The sequence below is a fragment of the Carcharodon carcharias genome, chromosome 3 (assembly GCF_017639515.1).
Source record: "Carcharodon carcharias isolate sCarCar2 chromosome 3, sCarCar2.pri, whole genome shotgun sequence".
Taxonomy (NCBI): Eukaryota; Metazoa; Chordata; class Chondrichthyes; order Lamniformes; family Lamnidae; genus Carcharodon; species Carcharodon carcharias.
In genome coordinates this window covers 177278832-177291636 of record NC_054469.1, presented here as the reverse complement: position 1 = coordinate 177291636, position 12805 = coordinate 177278832, and the positions used below count along the sequence as shown (strand labels likewise).

The following is a 12805-nucleotide window of genomic DNA, read 5'->3' as shown; positions in this document are numbered from 1 at the left end:
ATCAAACCTCATTTCATGTGATACCAGGCATAATACAACCTGGAGCCAGTCCATCTGCATTCTATATTTTTTAGATTTATTAATTTACTGTTCTGTTGCTGTTCACTAATTAAAAGATTAGTTCTGTGATAACATTGTTTTCCTTTGCCTGGCTTATCTTTAGGAAGTTACCACAGGGGCCATTGAGAGTCTGTTAATAATTTCAGAGCATCCTTGGATTTATGTCGATATTTGCTGGATGTCCCTGGGAGTATGTCAGAATTTGCTGGGTGTACCTGGGAGTGTGTCAGTACTTGCAGGGTATTCTGGAGGCATGTCACTGTTTTTTGTATATTCCTGGAATTGTGCCAATATTTGCAGGCGATTCCTGGGAGTATATGGACATTTTCTGGATGTACCTAGCATGTGTCAATATTTGAAATGTATTTCTGGGATTCTGTGACTATTGACAGGCTGCTGGGTCAGTATTTTCAGGATATCCCATGAGTATATGAATATCTGCAGGATGTACCTGGGGGTGCACCAATATTTATAGGCGGTAATTGGTTCAAAGGGAAGGATTCAGAACTCAATATTCCTGACAATGAGGTATTCAGGAAAGATAAGGCAGGAAAAAGGAGGGGGTTTGCAGTATTGATCAAATAAACTGGAGAGGGATAATGCAGTTTAGGAGCCAAACACAGAGAATATTTGATTAGAATTAATAGAAGAACTACTACACCACTGGTGACCACAAAAGATTGGGAAGGAGGCAGAGGAGCTATTTTGCAGACAAATAACAGAAATTTGCAAGAATACAGATCAATGACAGTATGAAATTTCAATTATTAATGTAGACTGGGCTAGTAACAGTGTAAAGGGCAAAGATCTTAGGAAAAGAAGTAGACCATTTAGCTCCTCAAGCAATTTCTGCCATTCGGTGAATTCATGGATGATGTGTAATATATATCTGCTTACACACCAAATTTCTTAAAATCTTTGGTTAACAAAAATCCATCAATTTCAGTTATAACAATAATGATTGATCTAGCATCAGTAGTACTTTGCAGAAGGGAGTTCCAAGCATCCACACATACAGAAATGTTTCTCAACTTTACTTCCAAAAGGCCAGACTCTAATTTTTAGTCTATGCCCCCTAGTCCTAAATTCCCCAACCAGCTGAAATAACCACCGTACTTTGTATCTACCTTATCAGTTCTATTTAATATCTTGAAAACTTTAACTTTCTAAAGTTTAGGGAATACAAACTCTCATCTTGTAATTTAACCCTTGGTGTCCAGATATAATTCTGGCAAATCAACAGCATTCCGTTAGCCTTTAAATTATCTTCTGTACTTGGCCATGGCAGGTCCAAAGGGGGAGGAAATCCTGAAATATGTACAAGGGAACGTTCTTGATCAATGTGTTTCCATTCCAATGAGCAAGGAATCAGCGCTGGATCTAGTTCTGGGAAATGAAGTTGGAAATGGAGCATGTTTCATTGTGAGGCCATTTGTGAAAATGGTTATGATATCCTCAGTTTATGGAAAAGGTTAAGGTATAATCAAGTATAAAAATACTTAACTGGAGGAGGGCAAACTTCAGTGAGTTGAAAATCAATCTGGCCCAAGTAGATTGGAATCAAAATTTGGTAGGCAAACCAGTAATTGAACAATGGGAACACTTCAAAGTGGAGGTAGTTTGGATACAGAGCAAATACATTCCTATGAGGGAGAAAGGAAGGGCATCCAAAGCTTGAGCTGATCTGACAACTAAAGATATAGGGTGCAAAATGCAATAAAGACAGAAAATGGACCCAGAGATTGAGATGCATGATTAACCCATACCTATTGCTTCCGATGCAAGCAGCATACAAGCTTCATGCTGCTTGCTCATTTATATAGCATTGCTTCTAGCAGTAAGGGCTGGATTTTTGCTACAGACCCTCCTCAGTATAAAGTTCCCATTTACGCGATATTTTCACTCTGGGGAAGCAGAAGCAGGATAGAATTGGCCTGCTGCTCTGGGAGCAGATCAGAGGTGGCTGCAGGAGCGGCCGAGTGTCGAGGCGAGCCTCAGTTCTCTGAGACTTTGTTCCAGTTGTTTGTTTACATTTTAGGTCCTCTAGATTCTCATCCCTCACACCCCACCAACCCCTCACCCACTTCCCATGCCACCTCCATGCTTCCACACCAATTCAGTACCAACTCATGGCCCCCACTCATCACCCCATGGCAACTCATACCCTCCATGCAAAGTCATGACCCTTCCATGCCCATTCATTAGTATACACTAGGTACAAGACCAAGGAACCATGTGGTAACACTGGCTTGTGTGAAATTGCTTAGATAAAACACCCATTCATATTTTTTTTTAAACGGGTGTTCCTACAACCTGATAAAAGTGTCAATCAAACAAACCATTGAAGTATCAATAACAGAAGCTTTAAGCACTTGACACCTCTTAACCTAGTGCAAGTAAACATTGACAGAAGAAATGACTTTAAAAAACCCTATTATAACCTCTGAGATGTCAACCAAGGAAAGTCAACACTTCTCTGTGTATGTGTAAACAAACTCACTCACAGAATCCTTTTTTAAGAGTCAGGGCTCTCAGCCAAACATGCATAAGGTAACAATGGAGGAGCATCAGCCCTTTTGGTTGCCCAACAGATATGATGTTCTTGAAGCCTGTGTGGATGAGAGCAGGAACTGACTGTAGGAAGGATGAGCAAACTAGCCACAGCTCTGTAGTACAAGTTATTCAAGTTGGAGGGAGTAAAAACAAACATATGAGTGGTAGAGATCAGTATAATTAGGGAATTGATCTCTGCAGCCAAGAACGAGTCCTGAAGGCTGTGTTGCTTGCCTGCTGCCAGGATGAAGGACATCTCTTCAGGGCTGGAGAGGAAACATGAAGTAGGAGGAAAAAGATCCAGTTGTCGTCTTCCAAGTAGATAGCAAAATCTTAGGTAGGACTAAGCAAAAGGTTCTGCTAAAGGAGTATAAGCATGTAGAGGTTAAACTAAAAAGCAGAAGCTCAAAGCCATGAACAAATTGGCATATCATAAATAAGATCAGAATACGTAGCTCAAAGATTGGTGTGGGAGAAATGGGTTTTGATTAATGGCCACTGGCACCAGTACTGGAGAAGGAGGGAGCTGTACTGTTTGGAAGATATTCATTTCCACCACACTGGGAACAGTGTCCTGGCTAATTGTATAACTAGGGCTGTAGATCAGTATTTTAACTAAATAGTGGAAGATTCAAGTGAGGGAATTTTAGAAAGTTCAAGAGAAAGAACAAGGCAATTGTGCAGGGTAGTGATCTGGGTAATGATAACCAGAATGTGACAGGAAGGGACAGAGCAAATGTAAGAGCACATCAGCAGATTGGGACAGAGTAGAAGGGAAATATGGTTAAAAAAAACAAAATTAAAGGCACTTTTCCTGAATGCACATAATATTCATAACAAGATAGATGAATTAATGGTGCAAATAAAAATCTGATAGCGATTACAGGGGCATAGTAGCAAGGTGAACAAGGCTAGGAACTGAATATTTAAGGCACTTGACGTTTTGGAAGGATAGACAGAAAGGAAAGAAGAGGGGGGTAGCTCTGTTAATAAATGGTAAGACCAACACAGTAGTAAGAAATGATCTCGGCTCAGAAAATTAAGGTGTAGACTCAGTTTGGGTGAACCGAAGGCATGGTTATTAAATTTGCTGAAGATAGGTTGGAAAGTAAGATGTGAAGCGGACATAAGGAGGCTAGATTAAGTGACTGGACAAAGATCTGGCAAATGGAGTATAGTGTGGGAAAATGTGAAATTGTCCATTTCGAAGAATTTTTAAAAAGCTTATTGTCTAAATGGTGAGAGATACATATGAACATACGAATTAGGAGCAGGAGTAGGCCACTTGGCCCCTCGAGCCCATGCAGCATTTTATAAGATCATAGCTGATCTGATTGTATCCAACTCTACATCCTCAGCTACTCCCTATAACCTTTCACCTCCCTGCTTATTAAGAAACTATCTAGCTCTGCCTTTAAAATATTCAAAGACTCTGCTTCCGCTGCATTTTGAGGAAGAGAGTTCCAAAGACTTATGACCCTCAGAGATAAAATTTCTCCTCATCTCTCTCTTAAATGGACGGGCAACCCCTTATTTTTAAACAGTGACCCCTAGCTCTGGATTCTGCCACAAGAAGAAACATCCTCTTCACATCCACCTTGACAAGACCCCTCAGGATCTTATATGTTTCAATAAAGTTGCCTCTTACTCTTCAAAATTCCAGTGGATACAAGTCTTATCCTATCTAACCTTTCCTCATAAGGCAACCTGCCCATTCCAGGTTTTAGTCTAATAAACCTTCTCTGACCTGCTTCCAATGTATTTACATCCTTCCTTAAACAAGGAGACCACTACTGTACACAGTACTCCAGATGTGGTCTTACCATGCCCTATATAACTGAAGCATAACCTTCCTACCTTTGTATTCAATTCCCTTCATGATAACATTCCACTAGCTTTCCTATTTACTGCTGTACCTGCATACTAACCTTTTGTGATTCATGCACTAGGACACCTAGATCTCCCTGAATCTCAGAGCTCTGCAATCTCTCACCATTCAGATAATATGCTTCTTTGTATTCTTCCTGCCAAAATGGACAGTTTCACATTTCTCACATTATATCCCATTTTCCAGATCTTTACCCAGTCACTTAACCTATCTATGTCCATTTGTAACCTCCTTATGTCCTCTTCACATCTTATTTCCCAACCAATCTTTGTGTCATCAGCAAACTTAACCACACTTTCGGTCCCTTCATCCAAATCATTTATATAAATTGTAAAAAGTTGGGCCCTGATCCCTGTGACATACCACATTTTGCCATCCAGAAAAAGATCTTTTACGCCTACCCTCTGCATCCTGTTAGCTAGCTAATCTTCTATCCATGCCAATATGTTATCCATACACCATGAGCTTTTACTTTTCACAATAAACTTTGATGTGGCACCTTATCAAATGCCTGCTGAAAATCTAAGTACAGTGCATCCACAGCACGTTACTACTTCAAAGGATTCCAACAAATTGGTTGAACATGATTTCCCTTTCACAAAACCAATTTGTCTCTGCCTGATTACCTTGAGTTTTTCCCAGTGCCCCTACTTTAATGTCTTTAATAGTAGCTTACAACATTTTCACTATAACAGATGTTAAGCTAACTGGCTTGTAGTTTCCTATTTTCTGCCTCCCCTTTTGTATAAAGGAGTTATATTTGCTATTTTCCAATCAAATAGACCCTTCTTTTAAGACCCTAGGATGAAGTCCATCGGGACCCAGAGACTTGGCAGCTCCAACAATTTGCTCAGTACCACTTCCCTGGCCATTTCCTGATTTACAGCTATTTCTGGTATGCTACTTGTATCCTCGAGAGTGAAAACCAATGCAAAATACCTGTTAATTTAATGCCATCTCCTTATTTTCCATTATTAATTCTCCAGACTCACCTTCTATTGGACCAACACTCATCTTATTGACTCTTCTCTACAGAAACTCATATTATCGGGAGATAAGAAATAGTGTTGGAAAGAAATCACTGGTGGGAGTATGCTATACAGCCCCTAACAGTGGCTACACTATAGGTCAGAATACAGATCAAGAAATAATGGGGGCTTGTAAGAAAGGTACTGCAATAATCGTGGGTGACTTTAATCTTCATATAGATTGGACAAATCAAATTAACAAAGGTAACTTGAAGATGAGTTCATGGAGTGTATTCAGGGCAATTTCTTAGAGCATTATGTAATGGAACCACCCAGGAATAAGCTATTTTAGACCTGGCACTGTGTAATGACTCAGAATTAATTGATTAACTCATAGTAAAGGATCCTGTATGAAAGAGTGATCAGAACATGATCAAATTTTACGTTCAGTTTGAGGATGAGAAACTTGTATGTGAAACCAGTGCCTTAAACTTAAATAAAAACAATTACAAAAATATGAAGATAGAGTTGGCTAAAGCGGACCGGAAAAACAGATTAAAAAGTAAGATGGTGGATAAGCAGTGACATGCTTCTTATGCATATATTTAATAATTTTTGACTCCACCAAAAGGACAAACTGTCTTTAGCTAAATAAGGAAGATAGATGAAATTGAAAGAAAAATCATACAATGTGACAAAGGCCAGAATTTTTCAGCTCCGTTTGTATCAGGCATCATGGCGGCGTGGGGGGGGGGGGAGGCGGGGAGGGACGACAATATGGCGAGAAGGCAAAAAATCTGTTTCATGCTCTTGTGAAGCTAGTTTGTGATTGTCCATTCTACCCATATGTGGCGGGCCGCATTTCCCACCACTGCACACCAGGAACCTAATTTCAATACTTCAACATATTATAAACTTTGCTTGCCAGAATTATCCCCCCACATTGGATCATTCAGGCACACGCCGATGTGTTTCACAACTGTTCATAAGCGACGTGCTCCTGGCAAGCTGCACTTTACTCAGGACTTTGAGGTTTGCTTACCTACCTTGCTTCAGGCAGCATTTGCGAATCACAGCGCCATGCTTTGCAGGCAGTACCACATTGATTTTGGGGTCTCACAGACAGGTCTCTACCCACCAAACCTAATGTAAGGCAGGGGTGTCTTTCAACGGCTGCGGGGCTAGGGCTTGCTTGGGGAAGGGGTAAGAAGTGGCCTCAAGCGAGGAAAGAGGCTGCTTGGGAAGGGAGATATCCCAGGGTGTGGATGGGGGCACATGCTGATCGTTACAAGTAACCTCAAGATGGTGAGGGCTGAAGAGGCAGATGGAGATGTGAGGGTTAGTGTGAGAGAATAAGTGCTGATGCCCCTTGAGCTGGCAGTGAGTGAGATGCTGGTGAATGTGTGATGGCCTTGTGAGTGTGTGAGTTTAGAGTGATAAGATGGTTGCCTTAACCTGGTGGCACAGATGAGATCATTCATCTGTTTTTGCACTGGCTGACCTGTTGTGTGCAGCATTGGCACTGATGACCTCTGCCTCCGCCTCCCAAGCCGGAGTGGTGAGTCTGATGAGCTTCCTGCGGCCAGGGCGGGGGTAGAGGGCATCACGGCAGGCCTCCATGACATCTAGAAGGTGCCCTGGGGATACATCACTGAATCAAGGGGCTGCACTCTTTTCTTGGCTTTTGGGGCCATGTCTTTACCGGAGCAGCCCTGGGCTGCAAGCATTGAGAAGTGTGCATTTTAAATATGGCACCCTGCGTGAGAAAGCAGCAAGGTAACAGCAAATTGGAGCCCTCCCGCCAGCGTGTTTCCTGTAGCTGCATAATTAATGAGGCAGAATGGGACAATACAGCATGAAAACCAACCATTGTGGCCGGTGGGTAAAACTACTTTTTTCCTGCCCACTACCACACTTCGTGTAAATCTGGGACGATTCCGCCCAAAGATTGGTGGTAGGCCAGAAGAATAGGAACATTTTAGAAATCAGCAAAGGATGATTTAAAAAGGGGAGAAAATGGATTCTGGAAGTAAATTACAGGAAAGATAAACACAGTCAGTAAGAGCTTCTAGAAGTATATAAAAGGGAAGAGAGTGGCTGAAGTAAATGTGGGTCCCTTAAAGGATGAGAGTGGGGAATTAATAATGGAAAACAAGGAAATGGCAGAAATTTAGAACAAGTATTTTGTATCTATCTTCATAGTAGAAGACGCTAAAAGCATCCCAATAATATCAGGAAATCAATGGCCAACCCGGGGGTGGCTGGGGTTGTGGGGGACAATGGGGGGCAGAATTTAGAACAATGATTATCACTATAGGAAAGGTAATAGGCAAACTTAAGGGGCTAAAGGCTGACAAGTCCCTTAGACCTGATGGCCTGCATCCTAAGGTCTTGAAAGAGGCGGTTGCAGAGATAGTGGATGCATTGGTCATAATCTTCCAAAGTTCCCTAGGTTCTGTAAAGGTCCCATCAGATTGGAAAACCACAAATATAATGCCCCGATTCAAAAAAGGAGGGAGACAAAAAGCAGGAAATTATAGACCAGTTAGCCTAACATTTATCACAAGGAAAATACTGGAATCCAATGTTAAGGAAGTAGTAGCTGGACATTTTGAAAATCATAATACAATCAAGCAGAGTCAACATGGTTTTATGAAAGGGAAATCATATTTGACAGCTTTATTAGAGTTCTTTGAGGATGTAACGAGCAGGGTGAATAGAGGGAAACCGGTATATGTAGCATATTGGGATTACTATAAGATAAAAACAAAAAAAATAAAAACAAAAAAACTGCGGATGCTGGAAATCCAAAACAAAAACAGAATTACCTGGAAAAACTCAGCAGGTCTGGCAGCATCGGTGGAGAAGAAAAGAGTTGACGTTTCGAGTCCTCATGACCCTTCGACAGAACTTGCGTTCGAGTCCAAGAAAGAGTTGAAACGATTTCAACTCTTTCTTGGACTCGAACGCAAGTTCTGTCGAAGGGTCATGAGGACTCGAAACGTCAACTCTTTTCTTCTCCGCCGATGCTGCCAGACCTGCTGAGTTTTTCCATTACTATAAGATATTTGATAAGGTGTGACATAAAAGGAGTTAAGAGCTCATGGTGTTGGAGGGTATATATTTGTATGGATCTTGGATTAACTAAGAGGCAACAGAGTGTCAAGGTAAATGGGTCATTTTCAGATTGGCAAACTGAAATGAATGAGGTGCCACAGTGTTTAGTTCTGGGGCCCCAAATATTTGCATAAGAGGCTTGGAAACGGAGAAAATCTACCTGCCATGGGTCACATTCAGCAAGGCTTCAGAGCCTCCATTGAGGATGAGAAGCAGCAGAGAGGGAGGGAAATCCAGCAACAGGCAACAGGATATCACCAACCTCTGGGCCAACAAGATGGCCTACCTTTAGGTGGGGACGATGGGGGTCACAGAGGGGCATGTGGCAACCTCCTGAGCACAAAAGAGGCCTCCCTGCAGAGAAAGTATACCATCCAATGATCAACTGCCTGTAAATGTCTGAGCAGCAGTGTCGCCAAAGACTGTGCTTCTCCAGGGAGGCTGTCACTGATCTGTGTACCATGCTGGAGGACTAGCTAAGGTGATAACCACTCAGTGGCACTGATGGTCACCAGGATGTTGAGCTACTACGCCTCCGGATCCTTCAAGGGATCTTGCAGTCTTCACTACATCAATTGATCGACCTGTTCATGAAGGCTGGAGACTATGTGTGATACCACACCAATCTGGACAGTCAAGTTGAGAGAGCTATTGGGTTCAGGATCACTGCTCGATGTCCGCAGGTACAGGATATCATCAGCTGCACATATGTGGCCATTAATGCTCCCATGGACCAGCAAGTGGCCTTCATCAACAGGATTCACTTAATGCACCTACTAGTCTGCAATCACTACAGAGGGATTCTTCAGGTTGTCAGAAGGCTCTGCCCTTTACTTTTGAAAATATTGTTTTTCAACTTTCAATTGACTGGAAATTTAACTATTTGAACTGAGACAGAGGAAGTTGCTTAAAAATGCAAAGCCACATTCCAAGGTGAAGGTGAGAAAGAAACAAATCACCCTCAGGGGGTGTGAAGAGAGAGACATTTCCTTTAATCCAGACATCCATCGAAACTTGTAACTGTATAAGGAAGAGATATTAAAATTGTAAAGTACTAGATATTGAAACAATGGCTGCCACAGTCAGACACACCCAAAACTAATTGGAAATGCACAATGGGTGAAATGTTTCAAGGTAAGGCTACGCAGCCACCAGAGAGAGATTGCAAGTTACACAGGCAGTTTCAAGAAAGTTTTCAGCAGACAAAGCAAGCTCTGGGACTTGTTTGAGAAGCCAACTCTGCCAGAAACCTACCAGCGAACCGAGATCTTGTAATAATTGCAACATCATCTACATCTGACCGCATCCAAGAAACCAGCTACCTAAATCAGCTGCAGCGTTTAAAATCTACTTCTCAAGGACAATCAAAGGACACTTAACCTTATATTCTTTTACCGTTTTTATGGGACTCTTCCTTTTTTTCTTGTGGTGTGTATGTGTGTGTGTGTGTGTGTCCCAGTCCATATGATTGATTGAGGGCTGGATTATTTTTTGGATTTAGTGGCTAATAAATTTTCTCTTTCTTTGACTCGAGGAAACCTTGTCTGGTTTGCTCCTTATTGCTTGCAACTTAAATAGTTAAATACATTCTGATTTCAAAAAGGCATACCCTCATGAAAAAGAAACTTAATCCTTTGTTGTGACCAACCGTGGAGGTTGAATAGAAGCCTTTCTCACCTGATCGTAACAAGGTGTGCACAGTTCCCAGGAAGCAGCCACAACATCTACATACCTCGGTATTCCCAGATGCCACAGCTTTTGCAACCCCCTTCTTGTGACTTCAGGGATGGATGCTCAGAGACAAGTGCTACCCACTGAGAATGTGGCCAGTAATGCCTGTGAGGAACCCACATGCTGATGTAGGGGAGAGGTGTAACATCTGCCAAAGAGCAACCAAAGCGACAATCGAGCAGTGTTAAGACCGATGCAGTTGGTAAAGCAGAGTTATTTAAAAATCCCAGAGGGAAACTTTAAACAACTGTCATAACCTATAATTTTAAGTGTTATGTTTGAGATGCGATCTTTAATTCAGGAATCAGACATCAGTTCTCGAGGCTTTACATTAAACTAATTGAAACCTTTTATTAATTTACACATGTGACTACAAATTACTACTATCATAGCTTTTAACAAATTCCCAAACTAATTTCCATTAAGGCCACAGCAACCCATAGACTTAATCAAATACCAGGCAAAGAATTTTCACCCTACAAATTCAAAATGAGGTTCTTTTCACTGTGGAGCCAGTTGGAGACTTGCAGCTGCCTTTTGATCTTACATCTGCCTGCACACCCAAAAACTACTCAAGTTATAGCTACCAATTCAAATTCTCATTGTCTCAACTTTACCTTTTAACAATGAAACCCCTTTTATAGTACCAATTTTATTAGCAATTTAAACATATTGCTTGGTAGCTATTAGAAAGGCGTCAAATTTTCACCCCACTTGAATGCTCAATTCAAAAAATGCAAATGCAGGCTATCTCTATTTACATCTCAAACTAGTACATCAAAGCACCCAGACTAGCTGACTTTAATTCAATTAAGACATACCTGCAGACAAACCTCTACTTTAAAAGAAAAATATTTTCATTAATATAATATATATTAATAGCTTCATGACAAGCAGGTCATAGGGTTTCTGACGATGTAGTTCAGATGCCTTGATTGATTCATTGGAGCCTGTCAGTACGCCCCAGCAAGGGTCTCGGGTATTGCTGTGTATTGCTCAACCTGGTGCTGCAGAGGGGGAGGCATTGAACAATGAGGATCTCATGGTTTGCGAGGCCTCCCCTGATCATGAAGTTGTGGAGGAGGCTGCTGATCAGGCAATGCATGAACTCAAGGACCAGAGGCAAGGCACAATGAGACACATGCAAGGGAGGTTCAGGACGCACTAATTCAAAGATACTTGATGCTTACTACTAGGTGGATCCACACCAATAAAGCCTCACCTTTCTGCAGCCCTGCTATCACCCCCTTATTTACTATTCCATTGCCCTTCATCAAGACGCACAAGACACAACAGCAAGGCTGAAGCATTGACTGCATGTAGCGTGATCTCTCACAATCAGCCCCTAGAGGGAGTCAAGATGTAACTGAAGTTACTTATGACAGCAAGAAATAAAATAAGGGCCAGAATTTTTAGCTTGTCGGGTGGGAATAGGCCAGACCTGAACTAGTGTAAATTGATGCATGATGAGTTTGGGTGAGCATCCAGACATCATCGCACACTCGCGCATTATTTCAGTTGGCGGGCACGTGCTGGAGGCGGCAATGCGCCCGCCGACAATGAACAGTCCTATTAAGCCGTTAAAGTACCAATTAAATGTTATTTTTCACTGCCCATCCAAGCTTATGGTTGGCGGCAGACAAAAATGCCAAGCGGCTTTTGCACTTTTTAGGAAACTTCATCCACAGGTGGGATGAGGTTTCCAACAGCTATTAAAAATAAAATAAAAATTTTAACTTTTTACTAATAATATGTCCCTGCTCATGTGACAGAGTCACATGAGGGGACGTATTTTTTAGCATTTTTACATTCCTTATTTTTGATTTTTTATATCTTCAGTTCTCTGAGGCAGCTCTGTGCCTCAAGGAACTTTTCCTGTGCCCACTCATGAACTTGCGCACTCGCCCTCCTCCCCCCTCGCACACAGGCAGCACTGCAGCGCGGGTTCCTGAAATCACAGTTGTGGCCTAATTGCGGGCGGTGGTCAGCTTCCCGACCTGCTCGTCCCCACCAAGCCCGCCAATGAGGGCAAAATTCAGCCCAGGATGTAGCGCCATTACATTAATCCTTTATTTTCAAGCAGTAAGAAATGCCTAGCTTCACAGTTTGATATTCTTTACCCATGAACCCCAAATGCAACTAGGTGCTCTTCTTAAATTTCTCACATATACTCGTACATGGTGCTCCCTCTGTGCTTGCAGTTGAGGTGTTGACAGACTACTACCCTTGTTACATCATGGCTTAGAATGACTTTTCTTGATTTCCTCTAGTTGCTTGTACCCTTGAGAGCCCTGGCATTCTGAGAATCTCCTGCACAGGTGCAGAACTCTTCCTCTGTCGTCTTGGCTGGTGTCATTGCAAGAGGGGCTGAGGAGCTGCTGTGTACACCAAGAGCTCCCTGAAAAGAGATCCCAGATGCGGAAGGCAGCACTCCTTCCCTACTGCCTGAGAAATGCGAGGACATAGTGGAGACTCCAGCCATCTTGCT

The 12805-nt window shown here is 42.1% G+C and overlaps 1 protein-coding gene across 1 annotated transcript in view; it reads left to right on the top strand.

The window, feature by feature from the left end:
- LOC121276056 (phosphatase and actin regulator 1-like) overlaps nucleotides 1-12805 on the top strand; it is a 683909-nt gene that overhangs the window by 492419 nt on the left and 178685 nt on the right. The window contains exon 7 of the mRNA XM_041184001.1: nucleotides 3508-3514. Coding sequence (XP_041039935.1) covers nucleotides 3508-3514 — 7 coding nt within the window. The remainder of the gene's footprint in view (nucleotides 1-3507; nucleotides 3515-12805) is intronic.